The following is a 16286-nucleotide window of genomic DNA, read 5'->3' as shown; positions in this document are numbered from 1 at the left end:
ATCGAGGCTCTCTACCTTGGTTGGCGTGTTGGACGTGGCGAAACGCGAGTACCAGCGGCTGGCCCGCTCCGCCACGCCCTTCCCAGCAGAAACCACGCTGGTCTTGAAGACGTCGAGCGTCGGGGTGAGCAGGGCGTCCAGGGCGAAGGCGGAGGAGGACGGCGAGGCGAGGCGTTCCCTGAAGGGGCTGAGGCTGGGGCTGGTGCTGGAGCTGCGGCCCGACGGCGACGACACCAACCGCTGGCGGGACGCGGGCCGGGCCGGCGACGCCTGGTGGAAGGTGCGTGAGCGTGGCATTGCGCTGGTCCTGAGTGGAGCAGCGTGGGGCAAACTGGACCTCCGGAAAGCGGCGGCGGCGTGGGGGTGGAGCAGCAGCGGGCTGGCCGGGCCCTGCAGCTCGGAGCTGGACGTGCGGCTGCTCAGCGGCGTGTCCAGGTGGCTCATGTACAGCTCGATCTCCCGGGCCAGATTACGGCGGGCGCCCGGCGCTCCGGCCTCGTCACCATCCGGGTACGCAGCGATCTGCGACTCGGCGGCCATCAGGGAGAGCGGGTCGAAGCCCGTTTCGATGCCGGTTCGAGTCACAGCTCCTCTGGGCACCGCCGAGCTCATGCCGCCATAGCTGGCGCTGCGCTCAACGGGCTTTTTCAGATGTCTGACCCCCAGAGCTGGCTTCTCCAAGTCCAGATCCTCAAAATCAAAAATAGCTTCCGTGTTACTCTTATCTTCATCACTATAGCTTTGTTCCTCCTCCTCCTCTTTGTGATTAAAGCCTCCTAAGTGACGCTTCTGGCTGTAGTTGGTAACGGACAGGATCTTGGCGTCGGCGCCTAGCAGCCCGGCGATCTTTTGAGTGTCGGTCTCCGCCTGACTCATGCCGAGGCCGAGGACGGTGGCGCCGCTGCCGCCGCTGCCCGTCGTGTCGCCGCTCACATGGCGGGCCCGCGCCGTCTGCCAGTCCACAATGGCGCTGCTGCCGGAGCTGCCCACCACCTCCTCCAGGGCGCTGCGGTGTCGCCGCAGCAGGCTGTTGGCGTGAACCTCGCCGATCTCATCCAGAGACGTGGTAAAGAGGAGGCCAGCGATGTGGCCTGGCAGACAGCAGGAGGAAAAGAGCTGCTGAAGCTAACAGAGTTATGATGTGACTAAAAAATAACATTTAATTCAATTCATGGTGGACCAAAGTCGCAGTGTTTGTTACATTTTCAGCTGCTGCGTTTCCTTTTACCTTCACTGTGTAAAACGATTTTACATGGTGCCCCTTTTCGGTGCAGCGCCCCCTCCTTGCCTGTGGAGACGATGCACCAACAAACCACTGCAGGAAATCTCTGAAGAAGACACTGAGGGCAACTTCCTTCTTCAAGATATTTAAACAAAAATGGAGTGGCATCAGATTTTAGCGGTTGTAGGATTTCTCGTTTGTCTTTGGATAAAGACCACAAGCAAATTCCCTCTCTAGCGCTACTCTCTCACATTTGTTTTGGTTTTATTTACCCAGAATTCTCTGTTCTGTAGTCCACTTTATGTTTTGGAGCAGACTCCACACTGCTTAGTATTCACATATGCACTCAAACCGCAACAGAGATCACTTAAACCAAACCAAGCCCGAGGTTTGGCTACTGAACTCTGGTCCGGTTGGGGAGTCTTGTCTTCATCCCTGTAGCTTTGTTCCTCCACCTCCTCTTTTTGATTAAAGCCTCCTATGTGACGCTACATCCAACTTCTGGATGTAGTTGGTACCAGACAGGATCTTGGCGTCGGCTCCCAGCAGTTCGGGGATCTTATGAGGGTCGGTCTCCGCCTGACTCATGCTGAGGCCGAGGCCGGTGGCGCCACAAATGAACCGGACATTCTAGACAAACGAACTGGAGTTTCATAAAGTGAACTAAACTGGTGTGAATGCTTGATGCTCTCATTCACACCAAAAACAGCGGCTATGAACCTGTGGTCCGCCAACAGATTTAGGTTTCAGTTCTGTTGAGGTGAACTGTTGTAAACACCAAGCGGGCTGAAGGCCGCTCCAAAACAGGAAGTGGAATTCAGAGCAGAGAATTCTGGGTAAATACAACCAAAGCAAACGTGCCTAGTGCTAGCAGGAGAAATAGCTCGTGGTCTTTTACCAGAGTCAAAAAAGAAATTCTTCAACTGCTAAAATCAGACGCCATGTCATTTTTGTTTACATTTTGTAAAGAAGAACGTTGCACTCAGTGTCTTCTTCTGAGGTTTTTGTGTTGTTTCATTCAGTGGTTCTTGGTGCAGTGCCCCCACAGGCCAGGAGGAGAACAGGTTTTATCAACTAGTTTGGTTGGTTTGACAGTGCAGTGTGAACGAGAAGCTGAAAATTTAACAAACGTTGAAACTTCCCAAATCGAATCGAGTCTACCGGACTAAAAGGAAAACTCCTTCAAAATTGATTGAAAATGTCCCAAAATCAATTTTGAAAGTAGAAAAAATTGGCCTCTATTTTGTAACTAGGTGCAAAAAACACCACAATAAGGAAGAAACTACAAAAATCAAAGAGAGTGATGTACCTGATTGAAATAATATTCGTTAGAGGTGTGCAGAAACAAAATGTCTGCACACATCGGTGATCTCAGTTTTATGTCCTGAATTCAAGAGCTTGTGCTTTCTTTCTTTTCCAAGTTTCTTTTCTGCAATAAAAAACTGAAATAAACCCAACGGAGTTACCTGCGCTGGTGGAGCTCCGGGGTTTCCGGGCAGAATCCCCGTACGGATAGCTGCTCCGAACGATTCCTCGAGGCTTGAAGGAGGAGCCGATCTCCAGGTCCAGCTGAGGCAGGCAGTCCTTGCTGCCCTTCACGCTTTCAGTCTCCGACACTGAACACGGGAAAACCAGAGTCGGATCGGATGATTAAAAAAAACAAAACATAAAAAACCTCTGGAGGAAAGGAAGAATCATGTTTTAGTTTGAGAGATGCATCAGATGAACTACTGACAGGAGCTGCAGTCGCTCTCCTTCTTCTCGTCTTTGTCGGGGGGAGCGGCGTCGCCTCTACGAACTTCCTCCTTTGACAGAGAGTTGTAACCCAAATCCGACTGATCTCCTGGTAAACCAAAGGGAAAAACAACTGCAAGCTCAAATTTCTCAGAAAAAATAGAAATTTAGAAAAATAGAAAAGATCTGGACCAACTATGGCTTTACTCTGTACCAAAAACCAAATCTAAAAATATTAAGAACAAAAAACAAAATTTCTTCCTCAATTTCCTCGTAAGAAAGACAAATAATCAGCCACAGCAAGGATCTGCAACTTTCACAGTGGCTCTTAATAACTTGGCTTAAAAAAAGCAGAATTTAGCTCTTTTATTTGTTTTTTCATTGAATTGTAATTCATCGTAATTCATCATTCTCTTGACTATTCTGACGATTAATTGGAAAAAAACCTGCACATTATGCAGATTTTTCCTTTAATCCCTTAAGCTTACTATTAGAAATACATTAAAAGGTGCAAATAAATAATTTGATTTGTTTTTAAATAAGAAAATAAACTTTTAATTGCCTAAAATGTAAACATAATATTCCAATGGTAAATGCTTGATTATTTGTAGCTAAGGGGCTAAAAAAAACCCATGTGAAATAGTTCAGCTCTTTCTGCTTGACTGATCAACACAGTGTAGAGAAAGTCATTAAATTTTGAATTAACCGATTAATAATTGATAGTAAAAAGTCTTTCACAAGGTTCAAAGCTAATACTGAATTCTAGCTAAAACATATTTACAGAAAAAAGTTTTTCATCTTTCAAAAAACAATATTTGTGTTTTTTGTATAATTTTTGCATAATTGCTGCTCTGAATATGTTTTTCTTTTGGCAAACAGCAATTTTTTTTAGAGTTTGTATACTCCAATTAACTATTAATCAATTGCTAAATTATTTGACAATTACTTCAATAATCCAATTAATCACAATTAATCCAATTAATCGTTCCAGCCCTACACAGCATCAGTTATTTTTTTCCTCATTATGTTGGAAACATGATTTTTATTTCCATCATTTCCCAACAATAGAAGAAAATGCATCAGTCCTCTTGTAAATGTTTTATGTTTTCCTTACTTGTAAAACCTAAAAACAGAAATAAAATGGTGATTCTTTTAAAATGACCAAATTTCCTGTAGTAGACGTCCATTAAAAATGTTTAGTTTTGTCACAGAAGCTTTTGTAACATTTGCGGCTCTAAACGGGGAAAAACGTGTCTTTGGTTTGTAAAGGTTGCAGATTCCTGAGGTGGAAGAAGAAAATCAAACCCCATGAACTGCAGATCGCTGAAGTTTCTGCGAGAAAATCATGTTTTTTATTCGGCTGCTGATGAATTCGACAGCAAAACCCTCTCCGGTTCCCAAGGCAACCGTCTGTCTGAGGATTTCATATCGTCAAATCTAAATTAACCATGAGGAGTCGCAGCTTCTATGTGATACAAGCAGGGCTGGGCGATTTGGATTGAAAATAAAATGTCTTTTTTCATACCATATCCGATTTTAATTAATTTTTTGCTCACTTTATTTTCTAATACAGAAATGACACAAACATTTTTTCTTATTTCAATATTCCCTTCTGTGATTAAGTATTAGAGCCAGCCTATGAGAAATTTTCTTTACTTACAAGAATATGGTCGTAATTTTACCAGAAAAAACATCTGAAAATTATGAGAAAAAATGTTTTGAGGAAAAAAAGTTTAATAATCCAGATTAGAAGTGATCAGCTCTGTTTGTGTGGTTCTTTCTTCGACTCAGTCATTTTAAACCCTTAATAATTTGATGCTGATCTATTAAAAGATTCAGTATTTCTATTAAGTATTAACTCTAAAACTATATAGTCTACGTGCAAGTTAGTATAAATACTGTAAAACTAAAATATAACTTCACAAAATGTTCGACATGCCACATTTAAATTTTTTTGGTATATTTTGTGTTGGAGTTCTCATAAAATAATTACTTTATTCTAATATTATGATTTAGTTCTCTTAATAAAAAAAATCTTAGCTTACATTTTGTCGTAGAGTTGACTTGAATTCAAAGTCCAAATAAGTAAAAGCTGTAAAACAAGATGGCCGCGACTCTGAAAGCCATGGAGAGCATTGGTGAAAAAATATAAATTTTCCAAAAATTAAATATTCTAAAAACAAAAATTAGATTAATCAATAATATCTATCTATCACCCAGCCTTAGCTACAAATTAAAAAAACATATTTTCTGCTCTGAAGTAATAGGTGAGCTGCACATCCATCTTGTTTAGCCATTTCTTCTTTGAGCCAGGCGGCCCGCAGAGACTCCATTATTAAAATGATAATCAAACAGAATATTCCTCTGGGCAATTACACGCCATAATTAACAAAGACAAAAACACTGACAGGGCTGAGAGTGAAGAGCAGGAGAGGAGCAGACGGATGAGTCGGAAAAAGGAATGACAGATCACACGACAAGCTGCGTTTCCATTGCAAATGTGAGCAAAACTTTGTCTATATTCCACTAATGTGAAAAAACACAATTTCACAATTGTGGTGTTTCCATTAAATAAGAAATGTAACTAAAACGACACGTAAATATGTTTGTTCATGCGATAAATCGTTAAAAAACATGCAGCACCATTATCCTCCTACTACTTCCTGTCGTCTTCTTTGACATTTCCACCAGTAGCAACTTGTCATGTGACTTGTGATTATAAATGCTTTTTTTTCCATTGCAGTTTTGTGAAACATGCTAATCTTTAAAAAATCCACCTCATCCTAACTTCTAAACTTTTTATTGGTGAGATTTTTCAAAATTGCCATGTTTCCATTAAACAAATGTATTTTCATAATTTAACGTAATTTAAATGAAAAACTGATTTTTTGATAAAAAGTTTTGGTGCTAGGATGAGGTGGTTTTTTGGCCGTATCAAAATTGGTTTATTTCACAAAACTACAAGGGAAACACTTTTTTCGCATCACGAGTCAGGTGATCAACAACCAGATGTTGCTACTGGCGGAAACGTCAAAAAAGACAACAGGAAGTGTTAAGAGGATCACATCACACAGATCATAAAAAGTTGTGTGTCATTTTAACATGTTGAAAAATTTTATTTTTTGAAATTTTCATGTTTCCATTGATTTCAATTTGTGCAATTTTATGATTAATAGAAACACAGCTAACAGCAATTCTATGGTTTCCATTAACTGTAGGATTGCGCACACCGAAATTACAAAAATAAATTTGCTCAATGGAAACACGGCAATTTGGTTTTTCAATATAATGTTTTTGTACCAGGATATTTTTTTGGCAGTATCAAAATTTGTGTATTTCACAAAACTGCAGTGGAAAAACTTTTTTCACATCACACAGGTCATGTGGTCAACAATAGGATGTTACTACTGGCAGAAACGCTGAAGAAGATGAAGACAGTGGTCCAGCATATTTTTAAATGACTTATCGTGTGAACTATTGATCAAGATTTGCTCACAACTGTGATGGAAACGCAGTTAGTGACTTGGAAAAGAAGTGAGAAAACCCCCGACAGATGCAGAGGAGGATAAAGGAGGCGGGCTGGTTGAGAGGTTTACCTGGGTGGAGAGTGGCTTCTCTGAGCTCAGCGCCCACCCAGGGAGAGCGGGCCGCCACGGGCCTGGCCCCCGCGCTGTCGCCCCCGCCGCCCACTGCATGCAACGGCAGCACAGGCAGGGCCAGAGTGAAGGGTTACGCACAGAGCAGAGCAGAAACCACAGCCGAGGAGGAGGGACAGACAAAACGAGCGCCAGAAGGAGGGATGGAGGGAAACCAAGAGGAAAACGAGTGGAGCGGAGTACAAAAGAAGGGAGGATTAACAAAAACATCAATGGGAGAAGAGGAAAAGAAAAAAAAAGATGTGAAACATGAGGACTGCCGGCGGCAGCGAGCGTCTGAGGTGTACCTGTGCTAGATCTATCGTCAGCGGGTTCTACTGGGCTCTGCTCGGCCGGGTTCGGGTCGGCAGAGCTGTCCAGACTGCCGTGACTCACTGCGTCCAGATCACTGCCATCTGCCCAGAAACAACAAGCCGGTGAACAAAGATGGCGCCGCCACCGATCCACGCGCCGGTTCTTAAAAAACGCCTTCCTGGACTTCACCACATTTACCCAAAACAGAGAAATCAGAGTCGACTCCAGAACTTTGGACCGGATTAAACCAGCTGGGGATAAAAACATCACCAAGAATTTAAGGGAGGGAGGGAGGGATGGATGGGTGGACGATGGATGGATGGACGGACGTACAGTTGGTTGGTTGGATGGATGGATGGATGAACAGACGGTTGGATGTATTTTAAACTGTGCAGCTTTAATTATTTTCTATTATCCATAATTTTTGCTACTGGATTCAAATCGTATTTATAGAAGATGTAAAGCAGATCATTAAGATAAAGGTTGGATGAAGCGGTTGGATGAAGCGGTTGGATGTAGTGGTTGGATGAAGCGGTTGGATGAAGCGGTTGGTTGAAGCGGTTGGTTGAAGCAGTTGGATGTAGTGGCTGGTTGAAGCGGTTGGATGAAGCGGTTGGATGAAGTGGTTGGTTGAAGCGTTTGGATGAAGCGGCTGGATGTAGTGGTTGGTTGAAGCGGTTGGATGAAGCGGTTGGTTGAAGCGGTTGGATGTAGTGGTTGGATGAAGCGTTTGGATGAAGCGGTTGGTTGAAGCGGTTGGATGAAGCGGTTGGTGGAAGCGGTTGGTGGAAGCGGTTGGATGAAGCGGTTGGATGTAGTGGTTGGTTGAAGCGGTTGGTTGAAGCGGTTGGATGTAGTGGCTGGTTGAAGCGGTTGGTTGAAGCGGTTGGATGTAGTGGCTGGTTGATGCGGTTGGATGAAGCGGTTGGATGTAGTGGCTGGTTGATGCGGTTGGATGAAGCGGTTGGATGTAGTGGCTGGTTGAAGTGGTTGGATGAAGCGGTTGGATGTAGTGGTTGGTTGAAGCGGTTGGATGAAGCGGTTGGATGAAGTGGTTGGTTGAAGCGTTTGGATGAAGCGGCTGGATGTAGTGGTTGGTTGAAGCGGTTGGATGAAGCGGTTGGTTGAAGCGGTTGGATGTAGTGGTTGGATGAAGCGTTTGGATGAAGCGGTTGGTTGAAGCGGTTGGATGAAGCGGTTGGTGGAAGCGGTTGGTGGAAGCGGTTGGATGAAGCGGTTGGATGTAGTGGTTGGTTGAAGCGGTTGGTTGAAGCGGTTGGATGTAGTGGCTGGTTGAAGCGGTTGGTTGAAGCGGTTGGATGTAGTGGCTGGTTGATGCGGTTGGATGAAGCGGTTGGATGTAGTGGCTGGTTGATGCGGTTGGATGAAGCGGTTGGATGTAGTGGCTGGTTGAAGTGGTTGGATGAAGCGGTTGGATGTAGTGGTTGGTTGAAGCGGTTGGATGAAGCGGTTGGATGAAGTGGTTGGTTGAAGCGTTTGGATGAAGCGGCTGGATGTAGTGGTTGGTTGAAGCGGTTGGATGAAGCGGTTGGTTGAAGCGGTTGGATGTAGTGGTTGGATGAAGCGTTTGGATGAAGCGGTTGGTTGAAGCGGTTGGATGAAGCGGTTGGTGGAAGCGGTTGGTGGAAGCGGTTGGATGAAGCGGTTGGATGTAGTGGCTGGTTGAAGTGGTTGGATGAAGCGGTTGGATGTAGTGGTTGGTTGAAGCGGTTGGTTGAAGCGGTTGGATGTAGTGGCTGGTTGATGCGGTTGGATGAAGCAGTTGGATGAAGAGGTTGGATGAAGTGGTTGGATGAAGCGGTTGGATGTAGTGGTTGGTTGAAGCGGTTGGATGTAGCGGTTGGATGAAGCGGTTGGATGTAGCGGTTGGATGAAGCGGTTGGATGAAGCGGTTGGATGAAGCGGTTGGATGAAGCGGTTGGTTGAAGCGGCTGGATGTAGCGGTTGGTTGAAGCGGTTGGATGTAGCGGTTGGATGAAGCGGTTGGATGTAGTGGTTGGTTGAAGCGGTTGGATGAAGCGGTTGGATGAAGCGGTTGGTTGAAGCGGCTGGATGTAGCGGTTGGTTGAAGCGGTTGGATGTAGCGGTTGGTTGAAGCGGTTGGATGTAGCGGTTGGATGAAGCGGTTGGATGTAGCGGTTGGATGAAGCGGTTGGATGTAGTGGTTGGTTGAAGCGTTTGGATGTAGCGGTTGGATGTAGCGGTTGGATGAAGCTGTCGTTTCTTCCAGTCGATCCTCCAGAACCAAGAGCAGGCCAGAAGCTCCAACACTTTCATGAAAATGTTTATAAATAAACTTTTAACCAGCAGCTCAGAATAACGAGGGGAATCTCAGTTTGGTGTTTAACTGGAGCAACTGGTTCTTTCTGAGTGGATCAGAACCGGACTCGGGTCAGGAACCCACAGCGCCGGCCGGTAACAGGGAGGATCTTAAAAAAGCAGGGATTAGCAGGCTGGGATTATCATGCAGAGGAACAACAGAGACGCTTCAGTTCATCTAACATTACAGCAGGCTTTTAATTATATGTTGTTTAATTTATTTAACTTTTGTTATAAAGAATGTATATTTCTCAAATCTAAAAAAAATTATCTAAATTTATTTGTGTTTATTTTGACATGCTTAAGTAAAAAAGATACAAATAAAAAAAATTTAACAATTAAAAATTACAAAAAATATTTTAGATTATTTTAACATGCATTTATTTCTTATTTAATTAATTCAGTATATGAATTAGATATTTTTAAAATATGAAAAAGTCTTGAAGTTTATTTTATTTAAAAAATGAATATCAGTTCATTTATAGTTTATTTTAACACGTAAAAAGACAAAAATCGCAACATCTTTTATAAAATGTTTTTGAAAAAATATATTGGATTATTTAACAAACATTTATGTTGCATTTATTGTATTCAATATTTAAATTAATTAAACAAAAGAAGAATGCATATTAATTATTAGTTAAGTCTAACGGTAGGTTTTTAAAATAAAAATTAGTTAATTTATTAATTTATTTAAATTAATTAAAAAAGCTAAAGAAAGGGGAACAAAAAACTAAATTAAATACAAATAAATTGCGTCTTAAATTACGCATCACACTCTAACAATATAACTTTCTAGGCTCTTTTATTATCTTGATTAAAATTTCCCAGAAATATGGAAAAAAATGAATAAATTTTCTCTTACTTGATCAAAATTTTGTCTCAGATTTCGTTTCTTTTATCCAGACATTAAATGCCTCAAAATCTGAGAAATGCTGTTCAGAGTTACGTCACCGGTGAGAAATCCCAACCAGAAGGATAATTTACGCTTATAAAGTGTGGCTATGTGGAGTATTAATGAGCAGTCATCATCTAAACTGCAACAGCAATCAGAGCGATTTCAGTTTGGAAAATTAGGAAGAAATTTTATCGGTGAAATCAAGCTAAAAGATAATCAAAGAGGCAGAGCGTTAATTTAAAAAGCAAAAATTCTAGATTTTTACAGTGCAATCTGAGCTGTTGAATATGTTTGGATTTTAATGACGATCAAATAGAAAATATTTTAGACAACTCAAATATTTAACCTGCTGATCATTTGAAATGAAACTGTGTTTTTACTGTCTGGCCGGCGTTTTCCTGTGGATATGGTAATGGTTGCCGTTGGTAACGTTGACTGGTTGGTTAGTGATTACCTGACAGCGGGCTCTGGGTGAGCGGTCCGTGTCGGCGCAGAGCTCGTTTGAACTGAGCCACGCCCAGAATGACGTTCCTCAGCTTCATCCACAGGAAGTATCCTCCTCTGGTGCTGGAGGGCCACGTGCTCTCCAGCACTGCCTGCACACAAAACAGAGGACCAGGAAAGTTTGGTGGAGGGAAAAAACAATGGATATGTTCTATGAGTCTATCAATGTAAAAAAAAAAAAATTGTTGTTTCCAGAGAAAAAAAAAATTTAAATTTAGATTTTTGAGAATTAATTTTACCATTAAATGTCACCACAACATTCTGAAGGATTTAAATTGGGCCTAATTTATTATTGACCTGAGTATGGCTGAAATGATTAATCAGATTAATCGTGATGAATTGATTATTGACATAATCAAATTATTTTTGGGCAGCAGAAAGAGCTGAGTTTTTTTTTTAAACTGCAGATTCATCCTTTGCTACACATGATCAAGAGTTCACTAAAGGACTGCTGTGGTTGAATTTTAGGAAACAAAATGTTTATTTTCCAATTTAAAAAAAAATATTTGTTTATTTTCATCTTCTACTGCCTTTCTAAAATTCTATGAAAATATAAATAATAAATCTGCAGAATGTTCTAAGATTTTTATCTGATTAATTGATAGAATAAATAATTATTAAAGTAATCGTTAGTTGTTGCTAAACTCCAGTAATTTGCAGTAATGAAGGAAAAATTTACCAACTGAAGAAAACTTTCAATTTCCAGTTAAGATAAATAAAAATGTAAGTGAAACTGGACAGAAACATTTTAATAAACTCGCTGTTCTTAAATGAAAAATGTGGACTAATTCAAATATTCAACATTTAATTTTTAAATTAAATCTAAATGCTTTTCATGTAAAAATCTGCATCACATTGTAATTGTATTTCTCGTCTCTTGATGAGTTGCTGCAGCCGTTTGGACCGAACCGGGTTTGTCTGCAGAGTGTGATGAAGTTCTGGTGCTAAGATCTCATTGATTATCGCATCACAGCTACTTATTCTGCTAGCGCTAGCCTCATAATCAGGGGTCACCAGGGCTGGGCAGCTCCAGGCCTGGAGGGCCTAAAAGTCTCCTGCAGCCTTTAGATGTGTCTCTACTTCAACACACCTGAGTCAAATAATGAGGTCATTAGCAGGATTCTGGAGAACCTGACTGCACTTGGGAGGTGATTTAGCTGTTGGATTCCAGTGTGTTGGACCAGAGAGACATCTAAGAGATGCAGGACACCGGCCCTCGAGGACCAGGATTACCCACCTCTGGGTCAAATACATCACTAATCAACACATCCACACTTCAAAGGGGGCAGGAAGAGATGCAAGGAGACATTTCTGCAAATAAAATTAAGATACTAGGATGTTTGCTGTATAAAAAAATTTCCATATTGTTCATTATTATGCAGCAGTTTATGCTAAATATGACTGATCCAACATTTGCTGCTGTGGCCTCGTCTTCCTGACGGATCGCAGAGGCGCGATTCATCTGGACATGAATGAGTGATGACACGATGCCGATCAACCTTGGAGGGAAACTGTGGTGCATTCTGGGTAACAAGGGTGGAGTGATTCAATAATCTGAACATGATTAATAATGAATAAACGATCAACATCAAGGCTGAAATCATCCCACTTCTGATTCCTGAGCTCAATGAGTTCAATCCATTACTCCTTTAATTTCTGCTTTTTATGAAGCAACATTTATTCCTGTCAAACTTTCAGACCTTCAGGTTTTCCCACACATTTCCAGACTCAAATTTACAAATTTTCAGTAAGGCTGAAACGATTAATTGGACTAATTGTGATTAATTGATTATTGAAATAATCTCCAACTGTAGTATATAGACAACAAAAATTCCATTTGAAGAAAGAAAAACATATTCAGAGCAGCAATTAAATCCAAACTGTAGAAAAATTCTGGATAAGATATAAAACACGTTGGTCCGTAAATATGTTTTAGCCAAAACGCCTCACTTTTAGTCTCAAGTTTAAAGAATTTAAAAAAGTCACTTAAATACACAAATAGCTTCACAAGTTTGATCAAACATGGAAAAACAATTTTAATTTGTTCAGTGAGTGAAATTAGGAGAATAACAACAAATTTAAAATAAATAATAAAGAAACAGACAAAAACTGTAGGTTGACTAATTTGGTCAAACAAAGAAATAAAGTTTATTTCAAAAGATTCACAAAGTGCAGTTAGGAACTAAATATAATATAAAATAAATAATAAATCATCAAAGCACAAAGCATAGAATTAAACTGAATAGATCTGCCTTTATTGTTTGGGAGTATTGTCACTGATACCCGATCTAATTTTTTTAAATATCGGGACCAATACAGATATTAATATCAGATCAGTGCATCACTAGTAGAAACCCAATTGGAAGCAAAAACATGCAAAATGTGAATCTTTACATTTGCATATTAGCATAAACTGCTGCATAATAATGAACAATATGGATATTTTAAAGTTGTTTGATCAGATCAGCTCTGTTCGGTGAACATACCTTGTTGTAGTATCCGTAGGTGATGGCGTTGGGGTGAACACCGGCCTTCTTCATCTCAAACAGGACTCTGACCGCCAGGACCGGCTGACCGTACTGCCCACACAGCTGCATCAGAACCCGGTAGCACACCTGCAGGAAAACCTGTGTGACTGCTTTGCTCCGACGCAGCCGATTGGCCGAACAGGAAACGGCTCGTCTACCTCGTCGGGCGGCTGCAGCTTCTTCGCCTGCATCTTCCTGAGGACGTCGTAGGCGGTGCGGAGCGCCCGCACCTTGGAGTGGCACACTTTGACGTACGCCGGCAGGCAGATGAACCACAGGCCGTAGCAGTGACGCAGCAGGCACTTGGACCACAGCTGGGGGATGGACGAATACTTCTTGGCGATCTTCTGCGCTGATTTGATCTCCTGGGGGTGAAAACCAGGAGAAGAAAGCATGAAGAGCTCTAAGCTGATCTGGTAGATGGTCGTGTTGCCTTCAGAACCAGCAGATGACTGGGCGACCCAACTGGCTGCTGTTCTCCCTATTGCTGGAGAACCTTCTCCTATCACACTTTTTCCTTCCACTCAACTTTCTATGAATATGGTGTAGTTTTTCCGTAATATTCAGATTATGTGGGACATCTATTTTAGATTTTCATTCACTGCACTGTAAAAACACAAAATCTTACCCAGTATTCTTGTCTGGTTTCTAGTGCAAATACCTTATTATTCTAGAAACTTTCTGAAATAAATGACACAAAAAAACAAATACTAATTTTTAGATGTATCTGAAAGAGATTTTACAAAATATAATCACAGCAAACACCTCTTCTTCCAGACTAAACCGTTTTTAGAGCAGGAAGTAGGTTACTGCCGCTCACCTGTTTGGTACGTCTGAACATGGGGGCGGGGCTTGTGGGGCAGCTGTGCCGGGCAGCGAGGCGGGAGGAGGGCGTCCGCAGGCCCTCCACCGGGTCGAACAGCTCCAGAGTTAACACCGGGAAACCATCATACCTGCAGGATGAACGCCACAACACGTTACGTCAAAAACGTTACAGAAACGACCCGTCAAAGAAAAAAACGGAGAGTTCATTTTCACCAAAAATCTCATTAGATTAATCTCAGAAATTTTCTAATGTTTTTTTTAAATCTCTGATCTTTAAAATCAAACATTTTCTATAACAAATGTTCACTTTTGAAACTCAGAAAACTCAAAATTTTTCTACTTTTGAAACTCAGAAATGTAAATATTTTCTAGAATTTTTTTTAAATCAATCTCAAAATTTCTATAAATTTTCTCTAGCCAATTTTCAACATTTCATTCTCAAAAATGTCCAAATTTTTTGTAGAAAATATCTGAGATTAATCTAAAACTTTGAGTTTTTTGGCAGAAATTTATTCCTGTTTTTCTATGTACAACGGCCCTAATACGCCTTCGTATCTTCAGGCTTTTAATCAAATGTTACATTGCACTTTATTACAAAATGGCAGTTTGAAGATCAAGCACTTTCAAAAACTTTATATAGAAATAATAAAATTAAAGTATTTTCCAGAATTTCATGAGCGCTGTACCAAAGTGCCTTTTCCCCCATTTAATTTCCACACCTGACAGACGTTGCAAACCAACTAAAAACTGTCCAGAAAACGGGTGAGAAGGAGAAGAAAGTCCACAGAGACTCAGCCGGTACCTGTAGCAGAGCGGGTATTCCTCCCCGTCGGGCAGCGGCGGCAGCTCTGGAGGAGTGATGAACACCGTGTGCTCGCTGCGCTGCGACTCATCGATCTCGATCAGCCGCGTCTCGTCCGGCCGCTCGCCGTCCACCTGCAGGCCGCAGCACACAAACATGGAGAGAGATTCCCGATTTACAGACTCTTTCATCAATCTCAGCTGGTGAGATGGTGATTTGTTTATTTACTTTATTCTAGAGATGGACGATATATTGGTACTAACATCGGTATCGGCTGATATTAGTCATTTTTTAACATATCGGTAAATAAAACCAGGTTGATATTAACGACCAACATTTGTTTTCATCTTGTTGCCATTTGTTTCTGGTTGTTTTCTTTCCAGTTGTGAAAGTAGTGTCTTCGTTATTTCTATAATCATTTCATAGCAATAGCTAGCTTTACACTTGCTAGCTGCCTAGCTAGCAAGGGAATATTAGCTGCTTGTTAGCGGTAGCCGTAACCGCTTAGAGTCAAGATGTCTACTTGCAACGCAAAGTTTTGAGAAACAGTAAAATCCCGCAAGAAAAAAACAAAACTACATAGAATGTAATATTAAATTTAAGATCTCTGATTAACATATTTAAGGCAGACTTATATTTTTTCTATAAATTTAAGACGCTTTAAGGCTTTAATTTTAGATACATGAATTTTAAGACTTTTTAAAAATGCGCGCAGACCCTGTATTATGTATTTAATTCCTTCTCCTTTTTATTTCATGCTTTATTTTTAACTTTCTTTCTCATTTATGAACCATATAAACAAAAACACATTCTGTACTGCACAGATCTGGGTTCTATTTATGACATTTTCACACATTTTGTTTTGTTTTTGTGTTTGTTCATGTAATCTTAATGCCTTTATTTTATTTATTTACATCAAAATAAGCTAAAAACCTGATGGAAACAGGAATGTGGCCCTGAGCAGGTGAGTAGCATCCGTCTAAATCAGGATGTCACATGCATGGGTCAGTGTTTGGTGAACACACCAATTAAACTCTTGTACCTAAAAAAAAAAAAAAACCTTCAGGGTAATTTAACGCTGTGATGAAGGTGAGAGAAGAGGGAGGGCGACAGTAGGTGACCTAGTTTTCTACCTCTGCAGCTTTCTCTGCAAACTGTGACACGCAAAACAAATGACATCCAAATGCAAAGTAAAGCTACAATAAACACATTCACATCCATTACAGAATTAATGATATCACCGGGAAAGAGCCAGCCAGAGAGAAACAGCCCCTAATGAAGACAGATAAAGCTCCTATAATAGGAAACAGGCAGGACAACCAGGCTAAGCTACATTTACAACGAGCTTCCTGCTGGACTGTCTCCATTTCATCCATGGAACAACAAATCATCTGCTGCGGTCAAACGTCGGGGTGACATTTTGCCGTTTTTATAGGTCAGCAGTAAACAGCAAGCAGTAAGCCGATGTGTAAGATCTCAGAGG

At 41.2% G+C, this 16286-nt stretch overlaps 1 protein-coding gene across 10 annotated transcripts in view; it reads right to left on the bottom strand.

Moving 5' to 3' along the window:
* LOC114143376 (C-myc promoter-binding protein-like) overlaps positions 1-16286 on the bottom strand; it is a 71927-nt gene that overhangs the window by 11357 nt on the left and 44284 nt on the right. For 4 of the 10 annotated variants that reach the window (XM_028015325.1, XM_028015326.1, XM_028015328.1 and 1 more), the window contains 10 exons: positions 14804-14937; positions 13997-14129; positions 13335-13541; positions 13135-13263; positions 10599-10740; positions 6900-7007; positions 6553-6645; positions 2958-3065; positions 2689-2838; positions 16-1091 (listed from right to left, as the gene is read on the bottom strand). In XM_028015325.1, the coding sequence (XP_027871126.1) occupies positions 16-1091; positions 2689-2838; positions 2958-3065; positions 6553-6645; positions 6900-7007; positions 10599-10740; positions 13135-13263; positions 13335-13541; positions 13997-14129; positions 14804-14937 (2280 nt within the window). The remainder of the gene's footprint in view (positions 1-15; positions 1092-2688; positions 2839-2957; positions 3066-6552; positions 6646-6899; positions 7008-10598; positions 10741-13134; positions 13264-13334; positions 13542-13996; positions 14130-14803; positions 14938-16286) is intronic. The other 6 variants (XM_028015329.1, XM_028015330.1, XM_028015335.1 and 3 more) reach the window with 2 other exon arrangements.

Source organism: Xiphophorus couchianus, chromosome 4 (genome assembly GCF_001444195.1).
Source record: "Xiphophorus couchianus chromosome 4, X_couchianus-1.0, whole genome shotgun sequence".
NCBI classification, from domain to species: Eukaryota; Metazoa; Chordata; class Actinopteri; order Cyprinodontiformes; family Poeciliidae; genus Xiphophorus; species Xiphophorus couchianus.
This window is presented reverse-complemented; position numbering and strand designations above follow the sequence as displayed.